Source organism: Fomitiporia mediterranea (assembly GCF_000271605.1).
Source record: "Fomitiporia mediterranea MF3/22 unplaced genomic scaffold FOMMEscaffold_10, whole genome shotgun sequence".
In the NCBI taxonomy this organism is placed as follows: domain Eukaryota; kingdom Fungi; phylum Basidiomycota; class Agaricomycetes; order Hymenochaetales; family Hymenochaetaceae; genus Fomitiporia; species Fomitiporia mediterranea.
This window is the reverse complement of record NW_006760395.1, coordinates 1063215-1087301: the sequence shown is the minus strand read 5'-3', so window position 1 is coordinate 1087301 and position 24087 is coordinate 1063215. Positions and strand designations below refer to the sequence as shown.

General features: G+C 45.9%; 9 protein-coding genes across 9 annotated transcripts; 2 read left to right on the top strand and 7 right to left on the bottom strand.

Annotated features, from left to right (window-relative positions):
- Positions 1-445: 445 nt before the first annotated feature.
- FOMMEDRAFT_159691 (uncharacterized protein) lies at positions 446-3372 on the top strand (the record flags this gene model as incomplete). Its single annotated transcript, XM_007269478.1, has 8 exons — positions 446-531; positions 598-727; positions 798-928; positions 970-1916; positions 1987-2329; positions 2386-2706; positions 2760-2849; positions 3246-3372. 8 exons carry the CDS (start codon positions 446-448, stop codon positions 3370-3372), a joined length of 2175 nt encoding a protein of 724 aa, XP_007269540.1.
- Positions 3373-4545: 1173 nt separating this feature from the next.
- FOMMEDRAFT_159690 (uncharacterized protein) lies at positions 4546-5691 on the top strand (the record flags this gene model as incomplete). Its single annotated transcript, XM_007269477.1, has 8 exons — positions 4546-4602; positions 4646-4664; positions 4713-4775; positions 4833-4952; positions 5012-5249; positions 5313-5364; positions 5427-5603; positions 5653-5691. 8 exons carry the CDS (start codon positions 4546-4548, stop codon positions 5689-5691), a joined length of 765 nt encoding a protein of 254 aa, XP_007269539.1.
- Positions 5692-5944: 253 nt separating this feature from the next.
- Positions 5945-7834, bottom strand: FOMMEDRAFT_127525 (endo-1,4-beta xylanase). Its single transcript, XM_007269476.1, has 10 exons — positions 7729-7834; positions 7279-7668; positions 7131-7221; positions 6943-7071; positions 6811-6838; positions 6621-6760; positions 6400-6554; positions 6186-6335; positions 6080-6136; positions 5945-6023 (listed from the first exon to the last, which is right to left on the bottom strand). The coding sequence occupies exons 2-10, from the start codon at positions 7480-7482 to the stop codon at positions 5976-5978; spliced, it is 1002 nt and encodes a 333-aa protein (XP_007269538.1). The 5' UTR covers positions 7483-7668; positions 7729-7834; the 3' UTR covers positions 5945-5975.
- A 600-nt stretch (positions 7835-8434) lies between these two features.
- Positions 8435-9828, bottom strand: FOMMEDRAFT_170122 (aromatic compound dioxygenase; the record flags this gene model as incomplete). Its single annotated transcript, XM_007269475.1, has 5 exons — positions 8435-8987; positions 9045-9118; positions 9177-9308; positions 9364-9513; positions 9576-9828. 5 exons carry the CDS (start codon positions 9826-9828, stop codon positions 8448-8450), a joined length of 1149 nt encoding a protein of 382 aa, XP_007269537.1. The 3' UTR covers positions 8435-8447.
- A 215-nt stretch (positions 9829-10043) lies between these two features.
- On the bottom strand, positions 10044-10329 carry FOMMEDRAFT_159687 (uncharacterized protein; the record flags this gene model as incomplete). Its single annotated transcript, XM_007269474.1, has 3 exons — positions 10044-10127; positions 10151-10185; positions 10248-10329. 3 exons carry the CDS (start codon positions 10327-10329, stop codon positions 10044-10046), a joined length of 201 nt encoding a protein of 66 aa, XP_007269536.1.
- A 684-nt stretch (positions 10330-11013) lies between these two features.
- Positions 11014-13778, bottom strand: Fmlcc6 (laccase; the record flags this gene model as incomplete). Its single annotated transcript, XM_007269473.1, has 19 exons — positions 11014-11241; positions 11299-11554; positions 11619-11846; positions 11909-11929; positions 11991-12139; positions 12195-12225; positions 12283-12302; positions 12359-12456; positions 12504-12629; positions 12682-12760; positions 12816-12877; positions 12933-12949; positions 13005-13029; positions 13088-13126; positions 13181-13210; positions 13267-13328; positions 13398-13451; positions 13520-13586; positions 13645-13778. 19 exons carry the CDS (start codon positions 13776-13778, stop codon positions 11183-11185), a joined length of 1557 nt encoding a protein of 518 aa, XP_007269535.1. The 3' UTR covers positions 11014-11182.
- A 1864-nt stretch (positions 13779-15642) lies between these two features.
- Fmlcc5 (Cu-oxidase-domain-containing protein) lies at positions 15643-18627 on the bottom strand (the record flags this gene model as incomplete). Its single annotated transcript, XM_007269472.1, has 22 exons — positions 15643-15942; positions 15996-16057; positions 16111-16298; positions 16358-16363; positions 16417-16593; positions 16654-16710; positions 16760-16780; positions 16833-16978; positions 17026-17104; positions 17163-17232; positions 17289-17327; positions 17385-17480; positions 17532-17545; positions 17609-17673; positions 17730-17791; positions 17869-17917; positions 17975-18006; positions 18064-18092; positions 18150-18187; positions 18238-18262; positions 18316-18436; positions 18503-18627. The coding sequence occupies 22 exons, from the start codon at positions 18625-18627 to the stop codon at positions 15881-15883; spliced, it is 1563 nt and encodes a 520-aa protein (XP_007269534.1). The 3' UTR covers positions 15643-15880.
- Positions 18628-18894: 267 nt separating this feature from the next.
- On the bottom strand, positions 18895-19380 carry FOMMEDRAFT_136194 (uncharacterized protein; the record flags this gene model as incomplete). The annotated part of the gene is made up of 2 exons (XM_007269471.1): positions 18895-19039; positions 19100-19380. The coding sequence occupies 2 exons, from the start codon at positions 19378-19380 to the stop codon at positions 18895-18897; spliced, it is 426 nt and encodes a 141-aa protein (XP_007269533.1).
- Positions 19381-20115: 735 nt separating this feature from the next.
- FOMMEDRAFT_148416 (uncharacterized protein) lies at positions 20116-23580 on the bottom strand (the record flags this gene model as incomplete). The annotated part of the gene is made up of 13 exons (XM_007269470.1): positions 23338-23580; positions 23206-23282; positions 22810-23141; positions 22743-22757; positions 22471-22695; positions 22029-22388; positions 21877-21978; positions 21715-21823; positions 21401-21631; positions 21170-21332; positions 21073-21115; positions 20832-20960; positions 20116-20775 (listed from the first exon to the last, which is right to left on the bottom strand). The coding sequence occupies exons 1-13, from the start codon at positions 23451-23453 to the stop codon at positions 20116-20118; spliced, it is 2562 nt and encodes an 853-aa protein (XP_007269532.1). The 5' UTR covers positions 23454-23580.
- Between the last annotated feature and the right edge of the window lie 507 nt (positions 23581-24087).

Sequence of the window (24087 nt, the reverse complement as noted above, 5' to 3'; positions counted from 1 at the left end):
TACATTTTAGGTATCTAATATAGACAAAAGTATTACCTCTCTATATAATGTACTTTAAGACAATTATACTACTTACTTACTTATATAATATTTTTGTAATACATATTTGACTCTTATAAAACCTTACTAGACAGATATAAGACTTGAGTTAAATAATATTAGACAAAAGTATTACCTCTCTATATAATGTACTTTTAAGACAATTATAGTACTTACTGACTCATATAATATTTATGTAATACATATTTAACTCTTGTAAGACCTTATAATTTAGTATAATAATTAATTAACATTGTATTTCCTATATAATACTAATACCATAATAGAATGTCTTTGTGAGTCTTATTGTATCTTATTATGTATTATATTACATTATCTGAAGTACTAATCCTTTTAGAGAATGATGAAATGTGTAAGGGTATACAAGGTTCTGCTTGTTTTTGTGATGTCGTTGGCACCTGATACTCCAGATGGAGATGTAATTAAGGAGGTGCAGATGCGCAGTAACATGTTCAACGTCTCATCAATGAGGTACTGAATTTATGGCTCACTTTGGCGAAGCAAATCAGACAGTTATTCGTAGCTGTGCCTAACCAGGCTAAGAAGCGTCCCCCACCCCCACAGTGTGACATACTTCGTGTATGGTTTCATCAACACTGCCTCAACTGCGGCGATTAGGTTTCATCCGCGAACTGTTCTATCGAAAACGCTGACTTCACCTGTCGTGGTGCGACGCCAGCTTTTTCTTTGCATCGTTAGTGCGCTGATGACGTTATAATTATCCCGCGTGCTATAAGGCCCGGGCAGCTGAGCAAATCTCCCATCGACGATACCCTCCATTCACGCATTCCCATGCTCAAGTCCTAACATGCGAGTCCTTGTCCATTTACCAGAGCACCCGCGAAGCTCGAGAAAACAACAAACGCCAGTATGCGATGTCAATCTCCACAATACTTTGCCCTCCCAAAGAATTGCTACACGAACTATTGTGTCAGTTGACGATTCTGGCTCGCAATTGTCGGATGCGAACTCCGAGATTTGCTCTCAGCATTCTCAATCAGACAATGCAACGGCGTCCGACCTGCCTGGTCCTGGACGCACAGTTGGAAAGCTGTTTGACCGGCTTGGCCACTCACTCGAAGCCCTGGTCTACAAAACAAGGGCTAAGTCATCTACATGCGATATTGCTCGTGAAATGGACCCCGTTGCGTCGGAGGATGAACTCCTGGACGATGGAAGTTCCATAGTGGGGTCTGAGGAATCATATTTCAACTCAGACGCAGAGTCCGATATCTCTACTAGCTACCCATACTCAGACAACCAATCCGACGAGTCTATTGTACTGTCCTCCAACAATCGGTTTCGGCGTTCAATTGATACTGATACCAGTCCTCACGAGTGTTGCCCATCAGTGATAGGAGCGCGTTGGTCCTCAGCATCCACGGACTGTTCGGTTCCCTCGACTGACTCATTCGCTCTTACAACGTGCTCCCTCTCGCGCTCGCTATCCACAGATGCGACACTTTCCAACTTGACAGGCCCTGGGCGAGTCCTCGGCCAAGCATACTCCTTGTTAGGAGGCGGCATAGAACATGTGGTGAACACGCTTCTTGCCGGACGCTCGCCAGATACCATTGCTGCTCGTTTGCATCCAGTGCTCAGGAAGTTATTGCATAGCAACTTCATGCTGCGATACAACGATCTGGAAAAAGCGGAAGTAAAAGGAATAGAAGGGGTTTTAGGTGTACAACGAGGGACGAGAGGTCTGGATAAGAAGGATAGTAGAAGAAAAAAGAGACGGAAAAATGGTAACTTCACTTCGGCAACTCTAAAGCTGCACATTGAGCAAAGCTGTGTCAGGATGTTAGAACATGCTTCCAAGTTCAGTACTATCTCATTCATGCGCTTGCATAAAGGTTTGAGTCGGCTTTTATTTTGACGGTGTATGCTGACATGGCCTTGAATTTTTTCTTGATGATAGCCCAGCATTGCATGAAATGCAAATTCGCGCACTTTTCAATATTCTCGAGCTAGCTGCAACATACCCAATTGCACGCGAGTGTTTTATTTCACTTGGCGCACGAGATCGAATCGCTGCACTGCAGCAGGTCATTGTGGACATCAGTGTCAGAGCCAACGAGCGGGATCGATGGCGAGTGGCACATTCACCAGAAGTAGAAGATGCCGTGAAAACATTATCTATTCTACGATCACGTTGTATGACTGTCTTACGGAAAGATGACGTGTTTGATTTGTGGAGAGCATTCTTCCTTTCTGGCGATGAATACGAGAGCGACAAAATCATTCTTCGCTTGTTGTCTTATTTCAGGTATTCATTTTCCGTCACTATCTATACCTGGGACTGACACAGACTTTCCACGGCAGCAGCGACGAAGAGGCCTCATTCCTTGTTGCTCGTATATTGACATCTATTTTACGGCATCCCGTTCGACCTGAGCGACGCATCTTATCTGAAACGACGTGGTCTGAGATTCTTCTTACCCTATCACGGTTGCTGGTTCACGAGCACAATCGCTATGCCCACTCGGACTTGCGCGGAACCCATTGGCCTCGAATAGACCCGGATGCCCTCGATGCGCTCATTCACGCAGCCCTTGAACGAGTCTCAATCTACCTGGGTCAATTCTCATTAACATTTGCGAGTGATGATAGTCCATTGATGACTGTTGTTTATGCTCTGCGTAGGTAAGTATCAAGTTCTTTTACATCGAGTTATCCTGACGTTATCTGCATTTCAGGCATGAGAACTCGCTAACGCGTTATCCCAATGCTGCAAACTTTGCATCATTGCTCATTCCCGCGAGAAATCGACAGCGAATGAGGCGGGCGTCTGCTTGACTAAGACGCTACTTTATATTGTCTTTATGCATTTAGTTAACATTAAACGTGTTGTCTTTAATAGTCTTCTTTTCAGTAAATTATGGTGTAATCCCGTATTGTCAGTTATGATTGTCAAGGCTTTTCGTTTCTATTGCGCACATCTTACACGTTCCTCAATCAATTTCCATTCCTTGTGTAGTATATATGTCATGTCATGTAACTTAATGCTCATGTATAGGTAATTATATTATATTATAATATAATAATACGCCCTTCTCGTGTTGATGTAAATTAAAGTACGTCGCGCGGGTATTAACTTGACAACACGACTCGGTAGCTTGTCATCTCACTAGGCTAGGTCCGCTAGGACTGTAGGCGAACGAAAGTCGCTGACTTATTACAAGCATCCCGAAAGCGGTGGACGGATTCAAGGAAGTTGAAGGAACATGGCTTAATGAGACCTCGTGGGTTTACTGTCCACCACGTCGAGTTGACCAGGGCTACTCGACTCAACCGTCACTGCACGACTGACGTGTCGCCGATTTGCACTCGATTAACTTGGCAACGCGTTTTACTAAATTAGCAAGCTTCTTCTGCAAAGCACTTCGATCATCAAGGGTCGCATTCTGCAGCTGTGCATCTTTGCTGCGCCTTCAAATCGTTTAAACAACATGCTACCCTCAAAGCGGTGCTGAGAGTGCGTACCACCTTACCGGATCCGGATGGTTCAATTTAGTCAGTCCTCCGCGGATTGGAGATATGGTAATATTTTATTGGTTAATCAGGACTACAGAGCGCCACAAGTTGCTCACCTTTACTGATACTGATAGTTGCTTACGCGATATCGTCATACTGCTTAAATAAATTTGGTCGCCCAGTCTACTGATGCGCTCAGCGATTTTGCTTATATGCGCGACGTTGTCCTACATCTTCCCGTGTATTCGTAACACTTGGCATCTTGAACCTCCCCAAGCTATTGTCTGAAGCTCCACTCCGTCAAATAGAAGAAACCGGTACCCCTTGTATGGCGCTGCCTTTATACCAGCCCCTAGCGGCACGCGCTGCAGTAGTCAGCGTATACGTGCGAGGTTCATCTAATTGCTCTCTAGTGTTATGCCATATGTCTCATCTTCGCTTCAGTTTCTACGTTGACATTATTTTTCTATAATTTCGGTGCGTTCAATTGATATAGACAAAGAACTACCTCGCTAATTACGGTGGTCTTAATGATCAGTGCTGAAATTCCCAGATGAGGTGAGAATTAACTAATTACAGGGAAAGAATCTACGATTTATTCTGTGCCCGAAGGTAAAATTTGTATGGGTAAGCTCAAGATAGGTTGTATGTCTTGTTGTGAAGAATGCTCATAGTTATGAAAGTCAAAGAAATTGACGATCGGATCGTTACTTTACGTTGTGGTAATTTCTATCCCCATTGCTCTATGGAATTTTATCTGAAGAAGAGCATATCGTGGTACGCATAGGGAAGATACACTTCTGCTGCATGCCTCATGTATGTCACAATCATCTACTATTCGCTATTTTTGCACTTTGAACTGTCTGTTGATGTAGATATGGCGCATATCGAGGCAGGTTGGCTTGTACCACTTGATGATTTTTGCGTCCTTATTTCTATTTTACTAGCTGATCATCATATCGGATTCCTTTTTATTCCGGACAGATGCGATAATAATAGCGAAGTACAATGCAGCTTCGTTTCTCAGCTGCAGGCCGGCAAGGCTCGGCTTGGCGTCTTGGGAAGGTAAATTATACGCTTTACTAACTGTGTGAACAGCTACTAACAGAGACGATGCGTTAGGGCAAGTAAGTAGACGAAGTTGCATGTTCATAACAACCATTAACTGCTTCAAGGCCAAGGATTTCCGTACAAGAAGCTGTTCTATCCGACAGCTATAGTTGTGACTTCTGCAATGGGTATGTCTTCTCAACGATAACTTTGCTTACTTTATAATGAGTTTTGAAACCTTTTAGCACTTCTTCAGCTTCGTACTTATGCGCTGTACAACAAAAGCAAGGCTATCCTTTATGCGTTTGGCGTTGTAAACTTGGCTGCCGCGATAGTTTTCATCATCGAGGATATCACCTTTACAAGTACGCGGACCGTTCTGCATCGTTCTTCCTGAACAACGATGCTAATATGTATATGCAAGAATTCAATTACAGCCGGGAACATAGAAAATACTTTGGTGTACAAACGTCAGGATGGTCAAGCGGGACAAGTTATTCACCATTTTTCTGGGCTACTTTCTCATTTAATGAAGCCGTAACCTTTGCTCTGGTGCTGTATAAAGCTTGGCAGCTATATTCATCGAGGAGTAACCAGGATAACCATGGAACTAGGACAATTATCGACATTGTTATACGCGATAATATCATCTACTTTTCCGTGTAAGTAAAACCGTCTAAGGGTATGGATTTGTGTTCATCTACTGATCCCACTACTATTATCAGAATGTTAATTACATGCCTTTCCGGGTTTCTTCTTTGCCTGGATACACAATTGGTACGTTGCGAAATAGATCAGATCGTATACATTGGTAACGTTCAGCTCGTGAACTTGGTTAGCTAAGCTCGGCCGCTAGCACCCATTTACTTGTGTCAATTGCTGTCTCGGGTATGCTTGCCCCGAACTTGTATTTGGACCTGAAGAGGAAGTATTATGCGCACGCGGAGGAGCCATACTATACGACGTTCAGTACCGCATTTGAAGCTGCACCTGGTGCAAGCATCCAAAGTATTGAGGTGTGTTCGAATACGCACAATAGAATATGACATTGACATTTTCCCATAGATGTCTACGCCTGATGAATGGGAAGGACACGAGGAATAGTTGGACCAACGACAGTAGCTGGTGTACTGTATTTATGTAATAGAGGTTACGTGCACACAATTTTCTCCCTTTGTTGTAATCATACATGGTTGACTTCTTCGAACACGAACGCGACTAGACTCGATTCAGACAAAATTCCGGCGGATTTGATGAGTTTCGGATGCATAAAAAGTGCCTTTATTTGAAATTTTGGCACTACACATACATATTCCGCGCCCACGCTATACAAAGCATTCCATTGAGAGAGATGCAACAAATATATAATATAAAATAAGATCCATCATTCAGAATCCAGCAATAATGCCGTCATAGGCAGGCTTCTTCTCCAGGTTCTGTAATAGTTTACGTGTAAGGCTACCCGGCGAAGCTCGTGGATTGAGTTACTCACCTCGTCCCACGGGCATGCCGCACCTTGTCCCGGAAAGGTCGACGGAACCCAAGAGTACTAGACATAAAATTCAGTATCGAATCTGAGCAGAAGGCTGGTGAGGTACCTTGTCAGTGTAGTCCCAAATAGTCACACCAACACAGCCTTCAACGGCGTTGCATGCGGCGATGACATTCTGATAATCCGTAGCCTGCTGCTGTAACAACTGATCCGTGGAAGGCAGAGTCATACGGATGTCGAGCTCCGTGATCGCGACCTTCATTATCATGAGGACGTAAGGACAAATATCTAGCATTTGTAACAAAAAAGGGTCGCCGCACCTCAACTCCGAGCGCAGTCATAGCCTCCATATTAGCCTGGAAGGTCGTCGGAACCTCACCAACGATGAAGTGGCATTGAAGTCCGATTCCGTCGACTGGAACACCATCGCTTTTCAATTGTGTAACCAGGTTGATCATGGCAGTGGCCTTAGCGCCTGCGGAGGATTAAGTTTATAACTAATCAACTTGAATGGGCATCTCCGAAAGTTAGAAGCACATACCTTCTCCTTCTATATTGTAGTCATTGATGTACAGTTTTGTTTGCGGATCAGCCTGCCGTGCGGCATTGAGCGCAGTCGGAACGAAATCTGTACCGAGGACGTTGTAGAAGACATCGCTGCGCCACGTGCCATCGTCGTTGCTATAGTGCTTTTATTAGAGCGTGTTGAGAAAGTTGAACGTTTGACTAACAAAGGCTCGTTGATTACGTCCCAAGCATCTGACAATATGCTTCAGAGATGTAGCGTAAATTAAATTAACTTCTTACAGCTAATGGGACATTATTAGATAATTGTGTCTTTGTACATAGGAATCTGAGTACTTACATTTGTCCAGCCCAGTGGCCCACGATCGTGCCGCAGTGCGTTTGAACGATCGATGTCAACTCAGTGGCGTTGAAATTTCCGGACGACACCCAGCTCGGTAGCTGATTGTACCACACACAATTGTGACCTGAAAAGCTAGTTAACACCGAGCCGGTGCTATAACTCCGACTCAGGAAGAAAGCTTACCGCGGATGATCTGATCATTTCCTTGCGCAAGGTCAACAATTTGCTGACCTCCAGTGAAGTCGAACTGTCCCTGTTCGGGCTCCGTTGCATCCTAACAATCTTTGAGTCAGATCACCCGTGAGGCCATTGTAACGTTGAACGACTATACCCATTTCATGCTATTTCCTGGGGTGATCTGCCCAAATTCCGAGTTATTGCTAAGGATTGCAACGTAAGCGGTGTCCGTCAACTCCGGGTTGTCTGTTGCGGAGCCGAGATATAGCTTTCCGGCCCCCTTAGCGACATCGTTGAGCTGTGCTGATGCACGCAGGGCGACAGCCACCAGCGAAACAAGGGACAATAGTTTGTTCATATTTAGAAAACCCAAAAGGCAGAGCGTAAATTGATTGCACCGAATCAGTTGATTGACTGGAGTGCCTTGACGAACGAAGGTCGAGTGGCACAGCTACTTTTATAGAGGATCCGGGGCATTTTCGCCGATTTACATGGACGGAACCATACTTCTTCGCTCTCAAGTCGTCATGCGGTCAGATGCAATCTAAGAAGCTTCTCGTTGAGATGCTTTTGGTCAAACATAAAGGCGGAGGCAGAGACGCACATGAGTGCTGACTCTGCGAGTAAGTCCGAGAGAAGGACATAAACACCTCGTCCATTTGCATCCACGTCAAAGTGGCAATTCTAGCATGAAAACATCCGAGTTGACTGCCTGGCGGCCCGCGTGCTGCGGCTATTTTCGATGTCATATGCTGAACGTCTTCAAGGTGCTGCGGAGTGAGAATAACATACGAATAAACCGATGTTCAACCGAGTGTGACATTAGGATATCCCGAATGTTGCCCGAGTAGAATGGGCGACTGCGCCAATGGAGCCGCAACGAGAGGCTTTGCTGTAAGATTCTACTAGGAAGAACAGTCAAAGATGTTGAGAGAATTGCGCAGTGCAGGTTTAAAATAATTTTGTTAGTTGTCAAGGAATGGTTTGCAATGACGTAATCTAATCCCAAGGGCGTATTATTGTATAATACGTCAATAAAGCATCGACCCATCAAACTCGACAAGTTTAAAGCGGACAAGCAGTAGAGATACAAACATCAGTGTGAATAGGCATGACAGGCTTATTTTTTTTGTCATGCAGTTCGCAATAAGATCGCTATAAGACCCTTTTCAAACACACAGCAACCGCCAATCTCATTCGGTCGACTGGTGCGCTACACAGACGGTACAAAGCTTATAGTATAGTGGCAAATCATTGGGAATTACGATCCAAACGTAGGAGAAAGTAGTCGGCGCGAATATATCATCCGTGTTTTAATTCTCTTTATGCACTGGCGCTTGGGAAGAGAGCGCTGTCGGATGGAATACCGCCAGACGGAAAGGCACTACCACTAGGGAGATCTCCCAGACCGGATGCGGTATCGTTCGCAACACCGCCGTCTTCAGTAAGCACAGAGGCATCATCCACCTCGACATTCGCAGTCGTGTTTATACCGAGAGAAATCCATCCAAGGATACCATCCGACAAGCTATCCCCAAGCAATACATACTCAAGCACTGGATCTACGTCCTGTTCATCTGAAAGGACACGATCTTCGTCGTTTGTGGTGAGTGTTCCATTGTTCGTGTTGTAGGGAGAAAGCTCATTGACTTCGGTGATGAGGCTCTGATCGAAGAAGACCTGACCATGGTGGGTATAAGACCCGCCGGAATACGTCTCGTTCTCGTTGAGCGTGCCATCGGTCTGGTGCACAACAAGGTGAACGTGGTGGGTGCGACCAGTGTAGTGACCAGGGAAAAGAGTATGGAACTGGATAAAACCTTCACCTGACGTCTGCTGGATGCCTCGTAGGAATGTCGTGTTCTGCAATGAGCCATGTTACTTATTCGTCCTACAGGACGAGGGAATAAATGAACTTACAATGTTAGATGGATCAGAGTCTCCAACACCGTTACCTGTAGAAATAACCCCACTGTAAACGCCTGTAGCATTCGCTAATGAAATGTCGTCAGTTCTTTCCTTTCAATAGAATACCTGTAGACTATCCCTCACCTGACCAGGTATCAACATATACCCCTGACAAAGGTTCGCAGGTACTGACGTCGATAAACTGAAGGTCGACGTAAAGGTCGACACCCTCCTGATCTTCTGTGAGGTCAGAGCGGACATACTCGCCCTTTACGACTGTACAGCGATATCAGGATGGTACGCGTGCAAATAAAACGAAACATGGACATACAGAAGGGCCCTACTTCGCCGGTAGCAGCGAGGACACATGTGCTATTTCCATCAAATACTGTATCCGCGTCCGAGTCCGTAGTAACGTCCGTACGATTGGAATGGTGGTCTGTCGCCAAAATTGTTGCTAAATCTCGCTTGAAAGGACGGCCTATCATGCATTATCAGTACATCCAAGCCCACAGCATAACAGCACTTCCAACTTCTGCTGACCTGCTTCAAGACCACGTGCCTCCCGTACCTTTCTAGCGAATTCGGCACGACGAGAAATAGCTCGTTCAGCTACGCCGCTACGAGCCCTCAGCTTTGAGGCACAGTCACCAAGGGAACGACGAGAGTATTTCTGGAACTCCTGGCGTTTGATTAGCTCAACTGGAGAGAAAGTTCCGGGATGAGGATGAGCGAAAACGAGTCCTGAAGCAGCAAGCGCGGCAAGTGTGAGCAACGATGTGAGAAGCTTAGCCATGATGCCGAATTCAAATTGAAATGTTTGTTAGGGAGTAAGGTGCGTCTTTCAGCTGCTTAAATATCTTGTAAACGTCAACTGCGGATTGTGTCCGGCATGATACCCATATTGAACATTTGTTAGACTGAATGGTCTAAGGAAGCCGGCGCCAAGGCGAATGAACAATAGTATAGTGGACTTGATTCGATCGAGAGACAGAACCCCGAGCCAGCGAATCAACGTTGTCGAATTTCAATTTTCGAGGGCGATGAAGATTTCGACTGCGGGAGGATCGGCTGCAAAGGTTCGGGAGCCGCAAGCTACAGAGCTTGAATAAGCCCACCGGCGCCGAAATAATCTGAAGGGACATGCGCACCGCTGCGCATCATTCACATAATATCCTACTTTGTGTGGATCGACTGTATGCTGTGTATGCTGACCCTTCGTGACGGCGTCCGAAGTAGGACCGCGCGTTTTCTTGGCAAAGTCAGGTCCCTCAGTAACAATACATGTTCGCAGCATTGCTGGCCCGTTATGGAGTATAGACGATGAGACAGGAACTTCCAGATAATCAGAGCATTAACAGACGTTTTTATCACGGGATTGGCAGAGATGGTTTCCTTCCTTCGAATTGTGCTGTAATGTACAAGAAAGAAGAGGCAATTAAATTGAGTAAAATCTAAAATTCATGTGCTTATTCCCATCACGTGCACGCGTGACCAGCAGCTTCTTTTAAATTTTTTGAAAAAGCATGAATTCTGGTTCTGGATTTTCTGGTCAACCAAGTAAACTGTTCCAAACGTTATTCTGCATTGTAGACTCATGAACCTGGGAATTTTTTTTGATATAGTTCGAGTGAAAATGTTCGAGCGGCGCTATGACGGGCACTGCTGAGCAGCAAGCACAACCCCACGGAATCAAAGCATCACCGTATCGAGGAAGAGGCCGATACGGCCATATAGCAGCAAGATGTCGAGCTTATTAAATGTCGCTATTATTAGTGCACGAATTGTTCGAAGGACTGTGCAAAAGAGCAGTCCGCACACCAAAACCCTTGCAGTGGTGCCCGAATCAAAACATTGCGCGACGGTCAAAGGTTATGATTTCGGCAGTCTCACATCCTGTGATCCCACTGCGTTCGAACTGGAGAAGAGATTTGAGGCAAGCATGGCTGTGGAGTGACTTATGATAAACAGTGCAGCTTTGCGGCATGATCTGCGATTATCTCGTTCAGTAGTAATGAGACAGTTCTTCATTCCGAGACGAAAAGTACAGCTAAATTGTATCTCTCTTACCCACAAAGAAAATAAACCAAGCTACTAGAAAATTATTTCATATCCAGCACCGGAGGACCAATGAAAGCACGCTATAAAATTTACAGGCCGGTATCCGGGTTGAGTTGGTTGTAAAGAGGGCACAAGTTCGACCAGTCAGCTAACGAGGAAAAAAATGAGTCATTTGTTTGCCTCGTGAAACTGTCCAAGGACGTACTGTTCGGCGGATCGACCGTAGCGATGTCTTCCGCATCTTCCGCAAGGACAACAGCCAGCCCGTTTTCCAAATGCCAGTCAATGTGGCAATGGAGGAACCAAGGGCCGGGATTGTCGGTAACGAAGCGGAACGTTACATTATCCGAGCCCGCACCAATGTTTACAGTGTCTCGGCGCACCGGGTTCTCGAAGTTGTACGACGAATTACCCGCAACGCGAATGACGTCGAACGTGTGCCCATGAAGATGGAACGGATGCTGGGACACATTAATTACGTCAGATATATATACAAGGAAGAGTACAAAAGGGTGTAAAACGTACGTTACCGCCTCCAGGAATATTGAGTTCAATAACTTGGTTCGGAGGCAAGTTAATCACGGAACCAGATGGTAAGAGCTGGTTTGCATTAGTAGCTCCGGAGAGGATTTGGAGAAGAACAGGCACATCAGGCGGGTTGAACGGCGCTCCATTCATAGTGAATTCTCCGCCTGCCCTTCCAATTTGTAATTGTTTGACGAAATTTGCTCCGCCAACAACGGGCTGCCCGGGCTAATAAAACGTGAATGTGAGTTGTGATTCGAGAACAATAATGATGCGTCGATGCTGCTTACTGCTCCAGGATTGATGAGAGGCTAGTGTGAAAGTGAAAGATTAAATCACTAAGCAATACACGTCACGCTAATCGATACTTACGTGGAGATTTGACTCATTTAGTACGACTGGATTCGTTTTTGCACTAGTGGCAGGATCCGTGCTTGGTGCACCATCGTAACGAAGGATAGCCGAGTTGATACCGCCAGCAGTCGTGGAACCAGCAGGTGACGAGGGTATTGCACGAATCCCTATGGTGGCACTTAAACATCGGTAGAATACATGTCAAGCATTAAGGAGGCTCACAGTAATTATCAACGGGTTGATCCATTGTAACCTGTTTCACATTACGTTAAACTATATTAATGTCCTTGGGCGAGTAAGTTACACTTACCACGATCGAGTAACGTTGAGCTGCGAAGAGAAATAACATCAGGATCTCTTCTTATAGGGCTGAACAGACATCTTACCGGCAAAGATATTAAGGGAGTCGACAGTGACGGGTTCCGTCTCAACACCATCCGCCTCAATGACGGTCATGTTATGACCATCAATCGAAAATGCAAAACTGCCAGATTGTCAGCACGTGCATTTCGGATATATTAGAGCACATACGAAGGGAAACAGCTAGTGCTAATGAGCCTGAAACGGTGGCGCTTCCCTGGTTGAGCCCGTATAACTGCGAGATCGCCACCAGCACTTGAGCGACCCTTTCCGTTTATCACAGTAGAGTCAGGGGTACTAGATCATTCATCAATAAAGACATGTTTGATATTAACGTTGCCAAACTCACGGAGTAGCATTTGTCGGATTAGGGAACAACGTAGGAGCCACTGTATTGTACCAGTCCGCGAGCATTATTATCGTGGATTCTGAGTAGATACGTGTTTAGCACGGACGGGAGAATAAAAGAGAGAGAGTCCAGACCATCATCAACGTCGTACAAGTTTGCATGGGGGTCTTCCGGGTCATGGATGATCAGTGGACCTCTGTAACGGCACAGTATGAAATACCGACTCGATTACTCAATGCGGAATTACATACCGTAAACCATCGCAATACTGGAGGCAGAACTTAGATTAGTAAAATGGTCAAGCACAACGTTCATTTATGTACCTGGGTGGACAGATGTGCATGGTACCTGTGCCAAATGAAGAGTTACACCAGTGTCAAAGAAGAGAAGCGAGGTATATATTTACCAGTAAGTTCCCGTCTGGTCGGGAATAGTAAAGTTATACCTGTAAGCAGTCGCTGAGAATTAGCATGTCTTTAATCATAATAAGTGTACGAACAAGAAACTGTGCTCCGGTACAATCGGACACCTGGCGGGAAAGTGCTAAGCGTCTTCTCAGTATATGGGCATGCAACGGATCCTTACTGTGTGACAAACGCTGGACCGTCGGCTTCAGCAGTATGGTGCTGGAATATACCATGCCAATGCTGCAAAAATCACGTTTATGTTCTCAGCAATGAATTACGCTTGAGCGTAGCCAATCTAAAATTTCTCACAATAGATGTTGCCCTCCTCATTGTTGCATCTGTCAGACTATCCGTGACGTTAATCTAAGGGTGGAATTATTCAGCAACATTTAACCTTCACAGATTTATGGCATTTAAGTGTGAATACATACAAGGAACTGATCGCCAACGTTACCAGAGATGAGCGGACCAGGAAACTGTCCATTAGCAGTAACAGTCCTAATTAATGAGCCGGTCAGTATTGTCAATCCTGCACAAATAGACAAAGGTGACTGACGAGCGACTGACACCGTTGGGAGCCAGTTGTGCATTCTGTATATTCAGGTCGACATTAACCACAGCAGCAGATACCCCAGAGGCAAGCCGCAAGGCGACAAGGAGAGAGGAAATCAACGATGCGCTTAGAAGCATGTCCAGTCTTACAGTCTTGAAGACACAACAGTGGACTGGGAGACAGACTCTGAGGAGAGACTAGTGAAGAGAAAGTACCTGCACGGACTAGCTTTATACTAACTCTCATAGATTGGTTCGTTCCATAATGATGGTGTGTGCATCATCGTGAAACGATGTTAGCTATGCTAGTAAGCGTCCACACAACCGGACCCGAAATCCCATGACCAACGGTGTTCTGACTGCAATACTCTGCCTGCGGGAAAATAATAGTCGAAACACTTTTGCTGCAATTGCAATAGGAACAGAGCTGCGTGAGAGGTCTGCATCTTCCTAATTCAACTCCATCAGTCCAGATCTCTACGAAGAAATGGGTACGGGTTCCATACTTCACAGACGAGTTTGACTGTCCAATGATGCCAAGTCGTTCAAACATCCTTGAACCACGCACACTAATCCACGGGAAACAATCGTTATTCATTTCGCCTGTACGTCACGGAGGAAAATCATAAGACAAGTGCGTGCCTTCCGAGAATCAAGGGACAAGTACAGACCTCAAAGGAGCAAACGTGGTTAGTCGTGTGCCTTGTTCGATCCATGCGTTTGAGAACAGCGCTCCAGATGGTGCAATTTCTGGAAAGTTGCGGATTTTGTTGTCTTATACAAACAATTTTGTTTGCATCCTTTACGGAATGCATACTAAACAGGCTGGCACATGAACTGCCGGCTGCTGCTTATTCTGACTTCACGTTGGTTTATACGAGCAGAGCGACTAGCAAAAGAGCGTCTCGGAAAGATACTGCGATGCACTTGCAGAGGGAGATGTAAGACTACTTACTTAGACAAGCAGAAATGGCTCATGAAAAGTCTAATCTCTAGAATTTCTCACGCCTGTCTTACATACATATTACGTACTTCTCTCTACATCAACGCTGGTACCTCGATTGTACAGTCCGCCGTGAATTCAAAACAGACCTTTTCTCTCATGCAACGGCCATCTGCATTTGTTCGAGACCTGGCCTTGGAAGGCATATGCTTCTGATAATATTCTGTCAATTCGACGAATAAATGCAAAAGGAAAGCCCGACAGTCCGGTGTGAGACAGTCAGACAGCGGCTTCAGGAACAACCTCGGAAAGTGGTCAAAACTTGCTGAAATTGTTCCACTGGAAGAAGTTCCGTTGAATTGCGTCTAAAATGTCGTCCTTCTTTATCCCGCCGAAACGCGTATTAGGTCTGATCCGGCGTCTGGCTTGCCAAGCCGTGTGCGTGAGTGAGAAATCCAAAGTCTTGTTAACCGCGATGGATTTCGGTCCCGAAGGAATTATCGGCAAGTCAGGATTCGCGAAGGGTAAATCCCTACAATTTTATCATGATGAAATCACATTATGCCTGACCACCCCTCGACGCCTCGTCCACGACGATCGGACATTCCCAAGCCTCGTGGGTCTCTGAGAACTTGTACGGGGCAAAACTGCTTGGAAGTCCATCTTGACGTATTGTATTGAACTCTGTCTCGTGTGGGCAACGGGTATTCGAATGCGAGTACATTCAGTACTGTCCGATGATGCAAGGCTATAGCCATTCGTGTCCACGTTGACAGATTGTTTACTCAGTGTTTCGCATTCCGTCCGTAGTCAATAAGCTTGCTGGTGCTTAACCTCTGGTCCTCGTGCGCCGAGTCAACGTTCACAAATCCCGTTAAGTCAAATGCGCCGTGATTGCAAAAAAGGCGAATTGACCGGAGCGGAGTCGTGAATAGGTGCCTAAGTTGATAGAAATGTTCACACAAGCACTGGATCGCTGGACACACCGTAGAAGTGGTTCGGTCCGAACCCCAAACTCAATTTGCAATGCATCCGGTCTTCAGTATACTTGTGCCTCGGCACTATCTTATTTTCAGATTAGTTAGATATTTAGACAAGTTGTATGCGAAGACAAAATCAAAAGAGTGAACAAAGTCGGAAAGACATTATCAATTAATGCGTCCTCGTCGGCCATCGTAAACGGATTACCCAGAGATCGTAAGTGCGAATGGATGAACGTCCAAGTTTATCATGCAGTGACCCCGATATTTTCGACACCGGAGCGGATGCGATTCGTTGAGGGATTAAGGAGAACTGCTCATTCAAATGCGGTATCTGGGTCCGCTGCAGAGTACTCGGGGCAAAGAGCACTCCAAGCGTCTGTATAAAGGTTTCAGCAAGTAAGTTTTTTGCAGATGTTGATAGCATCTTACCAGTAACAGGGTCTGCAGATGCAATATCATCAGCATCCTCAACCATTACGACAGCCAGTCCACTGGAGCCGAGAGTGAGAATGAAATTAGTTACAAACAGTCACAATTCACTTACGCAGCGAGATGCCAGTCAATATGGCAGTGCAGGAACCACGGGCCGGAGTTGTCGGTGGTGAAGCGGATGGTCACATTGTCAGTCGCCACACCAATGTTGACAACGTCTCGACGAGGAGGGTTGACATAGTTGTACTCGTCGCTGCCTGCCACACGAACAACGTCGAAGTTGTGTCCGTGCAAATGCATCTACAAAAGTGGGGCGTGTTCAGTTATGCCTATGAGCACTCTGCATGCGAGGTACAAACCGGGTGCTGTTAATTATCATGAGTAAGTCATGCCTCCGGAGACAAAAAAAATAACTCACCGAAGCTCCTCCGGGCATGGAGATCTCAATGGTGCTATTACCAGGAAGCGCGTAGATAGATCCGGACGGTAGGAGATCTGAAGCACTTGTTGTTCCAGAAAGGACTTGAAGCAAAACAGGGATGGTAGGATTGACCCATTCTACATCGTTGACCATGTGAGCACCGCTTGTCAGGTTCTATGGATGTAACCCTGTGTTAGAGCGAGTAATAATATCATGGTCATACACTGAGCTCACCAGGGCGATATCAAGATTCAAGGCATAGTCCACTCCTCCTGCAACCGCTTCACCTGGCTGTGTGACCGTGAACATCTTTCTTAATCTGATATAGATAGGGACTCACTGCTCCTGGATTGACCAATGGCTGAAATGAATTAGTAAGACTTAAGACTTTTGGCAGTAAGAAAGTGACTTACTGCAAGGTCTGCCTCATCGAGCTGCGTCCCTTCGGTATTCTCGATGGTGGTAGGCTCCTCATCATCAGCGCCGGAGTATCGTAAGATGGCGGAGTTGATTCCATTTGTGAAGCCAGTAGTACCCTGGCTCGGCTCGGCGCGGATCCCTGCGATCATTGAGCAATTGTCCGGATTTCTGACAATATTCACTCACAGTAGTTCCCAACATCCTGAGTGGCATTCAGGACGACCGAGTAGCGTTGTCCAGGGTAAATGACGAGGGAGTTAACCTCCTGTATGTGGTGCAGATGGTTCATTCCTGAGCTCAGGAGAGTTGAGGACGAGACGTACCACTGACTCCGTCTCGATGCCATCAGCCTCTATGACCGTCAGATTGTGTCCATCAATCTGGAACGTGAAGCTGAACAATCGAATTAGAATTGCGCTTTTAAAATGCTAGCTCTATCTGTTGCTCACGAAGGGTAGCAACTCAAGCTAACGATACGGAAGCGGTATCTAAGACAAAACGTGGGTTTAAAGCCAGCAGGCGTTGAACGGAGACAAGTGACTGACCGTTGTCCTTGTGTGACATTCAAAACGGCGAGGGACGAGTCTGTTGGCCCTCCAGAGTACCGGCCAAGGCCATTGATGAGAGTAGCATCGGGTGTGCTACACAGCATATACTAAATAACCGTAGAAATTCACAAGTTGTTCACTCACGGATCAACATTGCCCTGTGAAACAATATAAACGTTCGTCAGGAACACGTATGTTGTAGAATGGGCAAGGTGACGTACCGTATTCGGGAAGAGGACATTTGATACGTTGTGATACCAGTCCGCGAGAGTAATGACGGTCGTTTCTGAAATCCGATGTAATTAACTTTCTGAAACATGGAGAACGGAAATAGGCGCATACCATCATCGACATCATACAAATCCGTAAGAGGGTCATCCGGATCATAAATGACAAGTGGTCCACTATGGTATGCGATGCAAAGATTATTCATAGGGCTATCAGGACTCCACATTTCTCCTTAAATTGTGAGAGAACCAACCGCAAACCGTCGCAGTACTGCGTCCCCACATGACTATGATACCAATAGGCTGGAAACACACAGGTAAGTTCGCTTTTAAAGGAAGAGAACTGCAAGTATAACTCACTTCCCGTTTGATTAGCGACCGTGAAGTTGTAACTTCACAGTAGTGATGTTAAATTCAATTTGAAGATGGTGACATGTAAAACTACTTACAGGAAAGAATTTCCTGGGATAATTGGACACTGTAATTCGAATAGTGAGCTCACTATATAATGCAAGGAAACTTGCTTGAAACCGACCTGTGTTACCCATGCGACACCGTCGTCCATTGCGGTTCCTAATAAACCTGTTAGAGAAGAAATTGGTAGCATATCGCTTATATTGTACCCTTTTGGAATAGACCATGCCAATGCTAATGAGGTATGTCAAGAAGCTGCTGTCGTAATGTCCGTTAAGTTAACTTACGATTGAAGTGCCCCGGTACATCGTAGTATCCGTAAGACTATCCGTGACGTTGATTTGGAACGTGTCACTAGCGTTCGCAGAAATCAAAGGGCCTGGTAACTGTGCGTTGGCTAGGACAGCGCTAAAACGAGAGTTCAGATATCAATACAACACCGACGGCCTTGACCCTCTCGAAAGAGCTACTTACGAGCGCGTATAGCCGTCCGGGGACACATCAGCATTAGTGAGTTCGAGGGATTGGGTAACGATGGCTGAATGCGCCTGGTGCGTTAGAGCTAGTAGTAGCGACGACGCAAAGGCGAGTTTGGACATGATTAAGTTAGCGACTGAAGTATTGTTGAAAGGACTGTAGGTTGTTTTCTTGGTGAAGGAAAAATGTCTCATTGTCCGAGCCTTTTATGCGATTCTCTAGAGCTAGGCTCCGGATGGAGTCAAACACCGCCAACATCGGATGGAGGCCGTCGTAGACAAAGCGCAGTACAGAAGCAACGGAGAGACCTTGGATGGTGTTACGGAAGGTAGCATCAGAGGAGTCCGATTGGCGAGATAATAATTTAGGTCTCGATCTGTCCTCGAGTTTTAGTGCCTTGAGCTCGGATCCGGTATCGCAAGCATAGAAGGAAGGTCATAAAACGGATGCATTGTATGAATACCGCTGTTCTTCGCCAGCTCGAAGAGGAGTTTGTCATTAACACAATTTGTGTAAATAATCATATACATATTCCTGAGAAATGATGTGTCAAACGAGGTTCGGTGGACAATTCCTTAGGAGAACTGTGCTCACCCGTACCACATACTCTTGTCTTCTAGTGATTCTCTAGCGAAATCAGTCCTCGATTTGTCCAAATTTGGCCTCCAGGGATTGAAAACATCCGTGCAGATCAAACCGATAGTTGCTGAACGCATAGCCTTCAGGTCGTGGAATACACGCACGAGGGCCGCAGGAGGATGCTGCGCAACGTTCAGCAATCCGAGTCTTCGAACATACAGATACGCGAAACGTAATCCCGAAAAGGCCTTGACGTTTTCAAGTAACTCAGAGCTGGTGGTAGCACTCCTGTGCATAATTGCGCGCTTGCAATTTGACTCGAGATTCAGATCCGTAGCGGCCGCCTTGTGTGTGAGAGCGACATAGTTAGCCCCTTGCAACTAGAGCGATCCTCGAGTGGATACAAAACACACGTAAATCCTACTTTCGAATATTGGTTGCAACCTTAACATCGTAGTCCTAGTTCAAAGATGACCTGATGGGTTTAGTGATTAGAAATCGCGTAGGAGGCATAGGAGAAAGGAGTGGAAACGCATTGACGGTGCTGACATGTGGGCAGTCCAGTGAGCCGACCGAACAAACCGCAGCTCAGGTTTCTCTAAGAATAGGAACGAGAATGATAATCTCACACAGCCCCGAGCAGTATCAAAGCGGCCGCTCGGAGCCGCAGTCAATCGCGTTGCACTGAGCGGACGAAAGAGGGCGCAGCTTGCTGCAAGCGGAGTTGCAAAATGATCAGGAACATCTTCCTCGTTTAGAATGCCGATCTCACATATACAGATACCGCTCGCACGGTGGTCAAACGCATTTTTACACCATAGTTTCTTTCAAAGTGGACCGAATGCATGTAGAGATAGGTCGGAGTATAGACTCACATAGCATTACGAACGGTTAACAAGGAATCGCTACGAGATCTACGGACAATTGACGAGAAGTCTCTATTTACCATTTGACCTCCGAAAGAAGCAAATAACTAGATAAAGGTAGCATCCACTCAAACGAGAAATCGTATCTACTCTTATGTATCATGGCTAATTAGGCGGGGAATTCCTCTGTTCTCGATCCTCGCGCTCCGTATTGCCGTTGTTCGTAAGCTCAAATTGTCGAAGGAATGCATCCCATGCTTCTGCGTTGGCGTCGTCCACATTGTAGTATAGATCATCCACGATGGTCATCGCCTGTGGTAATTGCTCGTGTGTAAAGGATGACTGGGACAACCCCACCGAATTAAAATCATAATCAAAGGCTTGAGCTTCGGCATGACTGAATCGACCGGCTGTATATGAAGCTCCGGTATCGTCCCCGATACACCATACGTCATGTGGATCTTCCACCGAGAACTGCGGCAGACTTGAGGCGTCCCGCTCTCTGGAAGCCGGAAATACCGCAGCAGCCGCTGTGGTCCCCACAGTCGGAGAACGCGACCGATTCAAGGGTGAGCGAACCTCCTGATGTTGCAGAGTCTCATTGGGTGTGATGCGACGCTGTTCAACATATCTTGTAGTCCCGCGTAAGATGTGCAGTTCTTCTTCGCCTTCTCCGGTTTCAACGGAAGATCGTGGAGAATGTGACGCTTGTCGTCCGCTTCCTCGATTCATAAGACTAGTAGTATCCGTCGTTGCACAACGTGAATGCGGGTTGAGCTCTTGAAATGCGACAATCGCTCTATCGCGAAGCCGATACAGAGTTTTCTGTATAGAAAGAAAAAGTTAAAAAGGTAAAATCTGGCATACGAAAGTAAGCTCACCAAACCATTGCGTGCTATGGGCTGGTTGCCTACTGTCTCAAAGATACCGATCGCACTGTTAAGTTCATCCAGCGCCGCGGCGGCGAAGTCGATTGCTGATGGCCTCGAAGCGACAGATCCAACAATCACCTGACACAGATATGTTCATGAGCATTTGAGGGTGAAGATAGCGATATTCAGAAGATTATTGCAATGCGCGAAGTATCTCGATAATGAGAAGGGTGTGTAGAAGAAAACTTACCGCGCAACTATATGATATCGACCATAAAGTCCACATGCGATCCCTATACCGACGTTAGCCGTTGCATGAGACAGGAAATGAAACATGAAATTCATACAAGATTAGCGGGATATTGTAAGAAGAAGCGTAGAGAAGTTGCAGCAACGACGTCGAAGCTCGATACGTTGCTAAGAATGACGTGGCGTAAGGGCTTCGCATAGGGCTACTGGGGTACTCAATCATCGCCCGTGCAAAACTATTTCGATGAACGTATAACGTAGCTGAATTATGCGAGGGTAATTGAGTTGAGCAAAACGCTGCAGGACAAACATGATACTTTGATACGTACCCACCTCTTTCCATCCCCAAGTAACATATGGGGTAAGGTTCCGATATTCGCCATCCGTGGCGAAAGTCCGACGTGATTGCGGTGGGGATGGGAAATAAGGGTGGATCTCAAAGTCTCGAACTAGCTTATCCATTTCCATAATATCTGTATATTTAGGTGGACGGGAGGAACAGAGTTTTTGTGAAAGAACACCCAAGACATCTCGCGTAAAGCGGTATCGCCATTGCCAAACTAAGGAACAACGTCAGTACAAGGAACAATATCGAATACTGTAAAGCATCGCTTTTCAAGTCAACAACAATAACAAAGCTTACCGCTTTCAATGACTGCTCCATTGTCGTCGATCGCAGCACCATGATCAAGTGGAAATTCACAATCAATTGCATCATTGGTGAAAAATGCAGGTCTTCCTGAGGATAGACTCTGAAGAAAAATAATATTTAGTTGTGTACCATGAAAAGTAGCATTCGTCGCACCCATAATTTATCTATTGCATTTATTTCCCAGAACGTTCGACGACGCCGGTTGGCGGTCTTGCTGTCTAATTTCCAACGAGACGGATCGCGATGAAGCCCGATCTAAAAAATCTCATTAAGAATGTTCGAACATTCAACATCACCATGCTTACACTAGAAGTGAGAAGCATGCCAATAGACATTAACTTATAGGAACTCTCTTGGGAAGTTTTGCGCCCAGACTTTGACTCGTATATGGCCATAATAATCAATGCTTGACATGCGACGAATGTCCCATGCTCTAGGATAGAGCGCATTCCTAAAGCAGCGCGCGAGAGATGGTAAAATTTCTCCGCTTCTGGGTTGACAGCAGGTTGTGTGAGGTCCGTGGCAGCGCCACATGCCAATATGACGAACAAGAGTGCAAGGTCATGTAGATTCTCATCGTTGACTCGATCTACTGAGACATGGCACTGTTGAGGATAGAAAGTAGGAAATATTTCCTCAACAATCTGTCCACGGTCAACTGGCACCTTATTGCACATCAGTACTCGATTTGTTGTAGGACGGCGGGGATGAAGCACGATTAAAATTATGGACAACTGCAATGCGAACCTCCGTGTTAAACCATGTTAGATTGGCAAAGTACACCTCCATCAAGGACTTCGCGCGTTCAAACAACGGTAGATGTGAGACCAATTGGCGCACATGTTCAGGTCGCGACAGATAAGCGGGGACAAACGGCCACATACTGCTTGCTTGGACAAGGTCCGGTGGCAAGTTTGATAAACTGAAGGGTTGGTGTGCAGAATGTGCGCCGGAAGAGGAGTCCAACATATGCTACCAAAAAGGTAAGTGCTTGAATAGAAGTATAACGCGAGACGTACCATCAATAGCGCATCCTAGCGGATATAATTAGAATACATTCTCATTGCAAAAGTTAACCAGACGTACTACCGTTGCCGAGGCACCCAAGTATCTCATTGTTCTGCCCTCGCTGACGGATAGTGTTCCAATTGCATCCACGAGCTCTTGTTCTACATCACCATCTGTTACTCTCTCCGGACGTAAGCGATCCATGTCGACGCCTTGCTTGATAGCGAGAAGCTCGGCGGACAGAAGCGGGTGGGACGCGCCATTCTGTGTTTGTAACGCATCCTCGAGAGATCTGATCCTCTCGCTCATCAACATGAGTTTCCGTTGCACATCATATTCATGAGCAGCTGACGAAGATACTATTCCAGCGGCTATCTGGCGACCACTACTTATACCATCCCTGCTGGTTCCTTCATAACCATTCAGGCGTTCAGCTAATCTCGTTAATAAGAAAACAGATATCGAATTACTCACTCGTCGGACATAGCTCTGTGCATTCACGTCGGATACAGGAGGAACATGGTACCTTCTTATCACACTTAAGTTTGAGTCTGCAAATTGTTTAAAATAGGTGAGGTATAATGACATTAGCAGAGCAGAACATACCTGCGGCACTCTGCACACGATACCTCCCCAGCTAGCCTTTTGAGTTCAATTTCCCGTAACCTAACCCTCTGTAGCTCCGAATCTGTCAAATCCGAACTTTCCTGGGGCGACGGCATTGCTCTTGCTGCCTACACCTCAGACTGATCGAGCCAGGCGATATAAGATAGCTGGAACTAATTCTGCGACTGATAATGCGCTTGATCGCAGTCGAATGCCACTGCGGCGCAGTTCGGTGCAAATTAGACGTTCAGATGTGCGTCGCTGAAGAACCATGGCGGTGCAGTGCAAGATTTATATACCATTACCCATCGAAGTTCGAGTGAGACAGATCAGCGTTGCCTTATTTGTGTGGATGTGAGCACAGAAGAATATCAAATTCAATTACTGGCGTTTCTTTTTAGGGACCCATGCCAGGTACTAATATACCATACCATAGTATAGTAGTAACTGTACCATGCCATACCATACTGCAGGATGCTAGGATAATGCCTCACCCAATGTATTGTACAATGTATACAATACACAAAAAACTTGCCTAGCAGTAAAAGAAATGTTAAGAAAGGGGAAAGAGGTTATGTGAGAGGCTTAGAGGGATCACACAAAGAGGGGGGAGTAGTGGACTCAGCTTGCTCTCTTGCAGCTTGCTTCATTGTCTGTTGATTAGTTAGTCTATATATACTATGTAGGTATGTCTCAGATGTAGAATGTATGATGGAAGGTATTCCATCATTGTTTGTCATTGCTTGTAAT